The sequence below is a fragment of the Populus euphratica genome, unplaced genomic scaffold (assembly GCF_000495115.2).
Source record: "Populus euphratica unplaced genomic scaffold, PopEup_1.0 scaffold417.1, whole genome shotgun sequence".
NCBI lineage: Eukaryota > Viridiplantae > Streptophyta > Magnoliopsida > Malpighiales > Salicaceae > Populus > Populus euphratica.
In genome coordinates this window covers 24,407-32,677 of record NW_011500312.1, presented here as the reverse complement: position 1 = coordinate 32,677, position 8,271 = coordinate 24,407, and the positions used below count along the sequence as shown (strand labels likewise).

Here is an 8,271-nt window from a genome sequence, read left to right as displayed (position 1 = left end):
TCACCCCCCCCTTTTTTTTTATTTTTTTTTTTATTTTTTTTTTTTTGGGGGGGGTGTTGGGGCGTGGAGATATAGGAAGAAACTAAAGCATAAAATCAATCAAGAACCATCGACCATCTTTTATCTTCAGGAATGGTATATTGTTGTTGATAATAGGAATGGTATGTTATTGTTTTCTCAAAAAAAAAAAAAAAACAAAAAACTTTTGTAGTCTAAAATATTCTAAGAATCTATATCTAAAACTTGATCAGCACAAATGCACTTCCCTACGAAGATTCTCCATCATATCCATTACAAAATCTGTGAGCAGCCTACACATATATATGCAGCATAAGTTTCACATTTCGACCTACGAATTCACAATTGATCCATTCATGTCCAAAATAAGAAGAAGTTGCAACTCATTTTCCCATGAGAAAACACCCCACCCTCCCTATATATATACATAGACGAAAGGTGTCTCAGAATGCACATAGAATATAAAATAGAAGATCTCAAAGATGCCAGAACACAAGGTATAACTTTAAATATAAATATCTACAAGAACAAAGCACAATGTTCTGTTCTGTACAAATGCCACTGTACTCTATTATTGCTACCCTTCCAACAATCTAAAACCCCATATTATATATTTATAGACATGATCTGTACATGCATGGATATGGTATTACATATATCCAAAGTTTTCTTGACTTAGAAATTAAATCCCAACAGTAATTGCTAAATGTATATGAAGGGACCATTTCCTTGCTCCGAAGCTATTAAAAACATACTATCTAGTATCCTATTCTATACTAGTGGAGAGGTATCTACACAAGAAGCTTGAGAATGTATCATTTCCTAATTCCCCACATTCCACTTCCTCCTTCCTCGCCATCATTTTATTTGCCATTTTTTTTCCTTTTTTTAATACCACTAAATGCTAAGCATACTGGAAATCTGATTTTTTTTTTTTTTCGGTTTATGAAATCTTAAAATGGGGCACGATGAGGTATACCCTTTCTTCTCCTTGCATTTCGATGATTGAAAATGGGAGGAGTAGCCGGAGAAATGTTGGTAGCTGCATCATCACCGGAGCTCTCCGCGCCATCATTATTAGAGGAATAGATTGAGAGTCCCTCCATCAAACGATTGAAAGCATGTGTCCTGCGAATCTTCTTAGGGGTCGAGGACTCATCTGATTCTGACCCACCAAAGAAGTGATCCCTATTGTGCTTCAATTTTACCGCAAATGTAAGGTCTGGGTCACCCTGCTTCATCCCTCCCAGCTAACAAAACGCAAAGAGCACTTTACTCGAACAAACAATGGATATTGTATTAAGTAATCAGAGCAGAGCACAGCGCCGATTAATAATCGAGAAGGAAAATCATCAGAATTAACCTACCTTGCATCCAAGTGAACAGAATCTGAAAGAATCAAGGAGACTTCGACAACAAATTTCACAAGTGTTGGTGACTCCCTTTCCCGGCCTTGGCTGAGGGCGCTTGTTGAGGAACACAATCTTGGCGCTATTGATGATGTAAGTCTGCACGCATGATATGTCTATGTATTTCTGTATCTCATTTACTCTCACCACGTTATGGTATGAAGATCGCCTTATCTGCACAAACCATGCGGTTTTTCAATCAATCAAGCAATGCTTATCAATGCTATAAGATTGAAGAAAACACTGTACCAGTACTGGCAGTAGGTAGATGTAAAATTAATAGTGTTTTAATTCGAAGACAGAGTCGACAAACCTGAACAACACGGTGGTCTTTGTGATAAATGAGACAATACGAACAGAAAGCATTTCCCATACAATCTAAGCAGAACATATTGCATTCGCTTTTATTGGATTCACCATGAACTCCACAGGGAATGAAATAGCTTGCTCTAAGCATGGGTATCAACCATGGTGGACCCATGTCGTGGTTCCCCATTTGCCCAAATGAACTCACCTGCAATCAATTATCACCGGCTCAAATGAGTAAACCCCGGCCAGACACAAAATAAAAGGATAAAAAGATGAAACAGAGCAGTGGAAACAGAGAGGTGCTAGAGTAAAATACCATGACTTTGTTATTACTATTAGTTTCGATGAAAATCCAATCTTCTACAGCCTCTGCTCCTGTTGATTATAGATAATAAACAGCTGCCAAAAGAACGAAAAGCAGTCAAACACTCATCACCAACCCAGACTGCAAATTACAGAGATGAAAAAAGAGATATTGATTCATCTGCCTGAGACACGAACCTCGACAGGTTCAGGTAGAAAGAAACCACCACACCGATCGAAGATATCAAGGATTAAGATCGAGGAATGCGCAGTGATATTTTTGTATTCATATGTATGTAGTGAGGTGTATGCGCTTCAGGGAAACACTAGAAGATGAAAGATATCCTGAAATGAAAATATATATGATTTCATGCGATATTTCAAGGCGGTATTCACCTCCACATGATACAGAAGATGATGAACAATAGTGGATGTCTTAACTTTGTGGCAGACCGGTCATGAATGTGAGGGAAGAAGCAACGGAGAAAGAAGAGAATACTCAAGGCATACCCATTAACATTTGAAAGAAGTCAAAATGGAAGGATTTCGTGACAAATGGAATGCAATGGAGCTCGCAATATATTTGCTAAAAAACACCATTGCACTTGAGCGAATGGTGGTTGTAGTCTCAGATTATGGACCTAAGACAGAGGGTCAACAATTTATTGCAAAAGGAAAAAGGTTATTCAACAGCGGAACTGATCATCCTTTGATTGTCATACTCTATTTGAAGAGAGTTTTCTCTTTGATAATTTGTATTGTGTTCTTAATTATTGTACTGATGCGGACAAGAAGAAAATTTTTAAGATGCTTTTCATTTTTTTTAGTTTTGTATGAAGTTTTCTTATTGTAACAGTTTCAACTTGGCTATTAATTTTTCTATGCCGGATGAAAAAATCAAAGATAAGTAGTAACCATGATAAATTCAACAGTTTTATTTATTTATTTTTGTTTGTTTTATGAAGTAGGGATGTGCCAAAACAACTTATGCAATGATTCTAGCATAAGTGATTCTAACATAAGGATCAAGAACCAACATTTTCTATAAAAGCATACATGAACAAGTAAACATGATAATGACAATAACAAATTTCATCATAAATTAATACTAAAATATATAATGCTAGTGCTACAACCTTTACAACATAAAAAACAACAGAACTCAGAAGCAAGAACACAAAGAGATCAAATTTCCAAACATTAACAAATCATAACCCAAAAATACAAATAAATTCAAAGCATAAAAACAATTTAAACAGAAAATCTTGAACATATGCAACCAAGAGTATCCAGTTTCAAAGTCACCTTTTCTTTTGTGTAGTTATATTATGTAAATAAGTTCAAACTGGTACTTAACTCTAAGGAAATCAATGCCATCATCATTCAACTGTGGCGCCATTTCAGTTAAATCGTAGGAGCAGCAACGTAATTTTATGATTAGAAAATAATAGTACATTTAAAGCACTTAAACAACTATGAAGTCTAACTATCAGTTTACCTTAGGTTCATTATTGGGAATGACGAGAGGGAATAATAGTAATCAATATAGCTTGTCCTCTTTGGGAGTTCCAATTATGCTTCATAAGAAATCTTGACCAAATGAGCAGGTTTCAATAGGATATAGACAATAAAATAAGTAAGAAAGTTAATCTTCACAAAATTCATGATATCTGAATATCTTTTTTAATATCTCATCTCTGAATGCCCTTTAAATAAATCCTTCTCCCTCACCATCTTAGCGAACATGCATCTTATAAACCAAACATCAACAATATTTGTGTAAGTTGGAGTACTTAAAAGCATCTCTAGCGCTCTATACGTAATAGTAGTGACCTGAGAAGCACAAGTATAATCACGTGTTTTAAGAACTTTTATCAAAACTCAAACAACTAGAGATAAAAAAAATAAAGGATCTACTACATTCTTTGCTATTACTGGAACACACTACTGTCATTAGTGTATAGGTTAGTTCTATAGTCCTGGAGTGCAAAACCAACAACTACAATCACTAACTAGCTCTGCAGCCTAAAAAATAAGTGCTACAACATTTCCTTTTAGTCTTTATTTTTTGTTATTTTAGTTATAGACTTTTCTTTATACCTTGGCTGATATGGGAGCTTGCATTATAGTTGTTAAGTGTAATGTTTTATTTTTGACCCAAGTCAATTGCTTGTTAATTACAGGATTTAATATCTTGCAAGAACATTCAATCTTAATTCAATCAAAATATGCCCAATCTTTTAAAGGTCTTAATTTTACACCATGAAGAATTTTAACAGAAAAATACTGATGCATTTAGATCATGATTAGTATTTAAAAGTGTATTTTTATCAAGATTTTATATTATCATTTTTCACTTGAAGTATCAATAACTCTTTAACTAGAGCATGTTTTATAATAACAAGTTTGATAATATAAAATATCTTTAATTTATGGTAAATGCTCATTTTAAATATAAGTATTCTCACAATTTAAAAGATTGATTGTTGTGATTAACTATTGAAAGTGAAAAGGACAAAGAAAAGATAACTTATGAAGGAGATGCCGATTCAATTCAAATTTGAACATTGTTCAGTCATTGGATCATATCTAGAGTTATAGATTTTGAATTTTAGATTAATTATATGGCTGAAAAGATAAAAAAAATAGGCCTATAACTTTCATGTGTATGGAAAGACCTAAATTTTCCATTTTTAAATTCAAAATTTGGCTACAAAAGAGAAGTTAGAATATTTCCTGCAATCCAGCCCAAATATTGCTCAAACGTTTACCCATAACTGGAGTTTTAGAAGGCCAAATAATATGAAATTTGGTGGGTAGAAGGAAAAGCCAATTTCCAACAACTTTCATATAGAAGACTAGCTCTAATTCTGATGGTAGAAATGATATTTCATCCAGACAAGAGCATGAGGGCTATCCACCACGTCCACCAGTAATACTGCTCAGTATTTTAGACATATCTCGAGCTATAGTGCTCCAAATTTGATGGGTGGAAGGAAACAATAATTGTCAACAACTTTCATGAAAAACACTTTGTCAAATTCTGATTACATCAATGTTAAGTCATCAAACCAAAATGCTTGAGTGTTGTTGTCCACTAAGTCCACTAATCAATAGTTCACCACCATATCAATTATCAATTATAAAATGAATAGTTATGAATTTTAGCCTATAAAAAGAGATATTTGCCGTTCATTTAGACATCTTGTTTTTCATAAAAAAATTATGTTTATGCTCTCTCTCTTTATATTTTTATAACGCTTAAGTTTTGCTTTTATTAATCTCTTGTTCATGCTTTTTATTTTCTTTACTATACTTAGTTAACTTATATCATGTTTATGTTTTTATATTATTTATTTAATTTTTTCTTCTTAATAATGTTTAGCTAAGTTAATTATGTTAAGGTGAAAAGGTTTCACTAATGCTGTTAAGATAAGTATAATATAAATTTAATATGGACTTTAATGCTTATATCTTAAACAACTTGCTATTAACATGTCTTATCATTTTTATCTTATTAATTCTTAATACCTTGCTTGTTAAATGGTTAATCTAGATTTGTATTGTGTAACACTTGATACATCAAATACTTGATCCTTCATAGTCTTCGACCAACATCGTTATTATGAGAAGAACTTGATTTGTTGCCAACATAAGTTAGCATCATGAATACTTGATAAAATTTATAAGTATGATGTTACGTAAATAAGATAATTACTATGATCATGTTGATAATTTATAAAGAGTTTATACTTTACTTATCTCTAATACTATTAGTGTATCCTCTAGCCTTGACATTTGTTTTTATCATTGTATATCTTCACATTAATCTTACATCTTAAAGTCCTCTTTAACTTATCTTCACCACCACCACCATCATTGTTGTTGTTGTTGTTGTTTTTATTATTATTATTATTATTTATAATTTATATAGTTAACTTTCCTGTGGTTCGACTCTAGTCTTACTGGGTTATTTATTACTTTGACACTCCTACGCTTGGGATAAGACATCAACTTTTTGATCATGTCAAGTTTTTGGTGCTGTTGCCGGGGAGGTAAATTCTTGTATAAATTATAATATTTATTTTATTTTCACTTTTTATTTTTTTGTATCTAACTTTTGTTTCTTTTGTTTTATTTCCTTCATCCTTTTATTTCCTTCCTACACGTCCATGAGAGTTCATTCATGTATATTAAGTGATAGACTTTGTAGGGTATCCTCATTATTTTAAGAAAAAATGACCGAAGAAGATAGCTAGTCACTTCATAATGAAAATAACCTAGTTAAAATACTTAGAGACCACATGATTCCTACAAGAACAAGTGCGCCCTTATGCATAATTTTCTCTTTTGATACATCTCACTTTAATTTTAAGCCATATATTATTCAACTTTTACCTTCTTTTCATGGCTTAGATCTAAAAAATCCATACTCACATTTGAGAGAATTTGAAGAAGTCTGTAACACCTATAATGACTTAAATTATAGTATGAACACCATCAGATAAAATCTTTTTTCTTTTTCATTAAAAGATAAAGCTAAAATATGGCTATAAAATCTTAGTTCAGGATCCATTCATGCTTGGGATGAAATACAACAATAATTTTTAAAGAATATTTTTCCATCTCACGGAAGAAACTCTTTCAAAAGATAAATCACCACTTTCACTAAAAAACCAGGATAAACATTTTACCAATTTTAGGATAGGCATTGGTACTTGCTTAATACTTGCCCTCATTATGGTTTTGAAACATAAAGATTGGTTTCATATTTTTATGAAGGGTTAACACCTAAAAATAGACAAATGGTAGAGTTGATGTGTAATGGAACTTTTGAAAATAAAGACTCGAATGAAGCAATGGAGTACCTAGACTTGTTAGTAGAAAATACTCAAAATTATGACATCACAAATAATTATGAGGCACCAAGTAAGACTACACATCATATATCTAGTAGAGGTATGTACAACCTTAAAAAAGATCATTATCTCCAAGCCAAATTTGCATCTTTAGCCAAAAAAGTTGAGGCACTAGAATTAAAAAAAAGTGGTAAATTAAAATCTGTTCAAGACATTGTGTGTCAAATATGTGAAACTAATGAACATTTAACTAATGATTGTCTAACTTTGCTTTCTTTTAAGGAATGTCTCCATGAACAAGCCCATGCTTTAAACACTTTCCAAAGGCCCAATCATAACCAATACTCGTAAACATACAACTCTATTTGAGAAATCACCCAAATTTTAGTTGGAAGAGTTATAACAATAATACACAAACTTCACAGCCACCGTTTTAAGCAAACCATAATATCCTCTTTATACTCTATCTCCTATAAGAAATCTTAAGGAAACATTGTATGCATTCATTGAAAAGCAGGAGACAATCAACATTCAAAATGCTTAAACCATGACAGATCTAAAAGGTGCTCTTGCAAAATTAACATCTACTCTCAGTTTCCAAGAGAAAGGTAAGTTTCCAAGAGAAAGGTAAGTTTCCATCTCAACCACAACAAAATCCCAAGGGGCAATAATTCAAATGCAAGTAGTTCCGGAAGCCATCATATGGATTCAGTTAAATCAGTCATCACTCTTCGTAATGGTAAGGTTATTGAAAAATCCACTCTTTAACCTTGTGAGAAAGATGATGAGTTAATCTCCGAGGGTAAGGAAGGGGTTGAAGTCGAACATTATAAGGAAAAGATTGATTTCTCGCCAGGACTTCTATTTTCTCATGCCATTACCAAACAAAGGAAAGTCAATCACAACTCTAAAATCTTTGAAACTTTCAAACAGGTAAGGATCAATATATCTTTTTTGGATACTATTAAACATGTACCTTCTTATGCTAAATTTTTAAAAGCTTTGTGCACTGTGAAGAGAAAACTAAATGTGAAAAAAAAGCCTTTTTAGCCAAACAAGTAAGTGCCATTCTTCAGAACAATAATGCTTTGAAATATAAAAACCCTGATTGTCCTACAATTTCATGCTTTATTAGAGAATTTTTTTTTTGAAAGAGCGTTACTTGATCTTGGAGCTAGTGTAAATTTACTCCTATATTTAGTCTTTTAAAGTCAATCTAGATGAGTTAAAACCAACTTATGTAACTCTATTACTTGTTGATAGATGATTAAAAGTGCTTAGAGGAATAATTAAAGATGTGTTAGTACAAGTTGATACATTTATTTATCTTGTGGATTTTGTTTTCTTGAATATACAAACTGTTGAAACATGTA

General features: G+C 32.3%; 1 protein-coding gene across 2 annotated transcripts; it reads right to left on the bottom strand.

Annotated features, from left to right (window-relative positions):
* Positions 1-501: 501 nt before the first annotated feature.
* On the bottom strand, positions 502-2,376 carry LOC105113504 (uncharacterized). 2 transcript variants are annotated; one of them, XM_011009702.1, is made up of 5 exons: positions 2,238-2,376; positions 2,053-2,135; positions 1,741-1,941; positions 1,386-1,601; positions 502-1,268 (listed from the first exon to the last, which is right to left on the bottom strand). In XM_011009702.1, the coding sequence occupies exons 2-5, from the start codon at positions 2,053-2,055 to the stop codon at positions 972-974; spliced, it is 717 nt and encodes a 238-aa protein (XP_011008004.1). In that variant the 5' UTR covers positions 2,056-2,135; positions 2,238-2,376; the 3' UTR covers positions 502-971. The 2 variants fall into 2 exon arrangements, with proteins under 2 accessions (XP_011008004.1, XP_011008005.1); XM_011009703.1 differs by having other exon boundaries at positions 2,053-2,111.
* Positions 2,377-8,271: the final 5,895 nt, after the last annotated feature.

Coding starts and splice junctions, on each gene's coding strand:
- LOC105113504 (XM_011009702.1), bottom strand. Junction 1,602..1,740: donor AAGACCACCGTGTTGTTCAG/GTTTGTCGACTC, acceptor TGGTTTGTGCAG/ATAAGGCGATCTTCATACCA. Junction 1,269..1,385: donor TCTGTTCACTTGGATGCAAG/GTAGGTTAATTC, acceptor GCGTTTTGTTAG/CTGGGAGGGATGAAGCAGGG.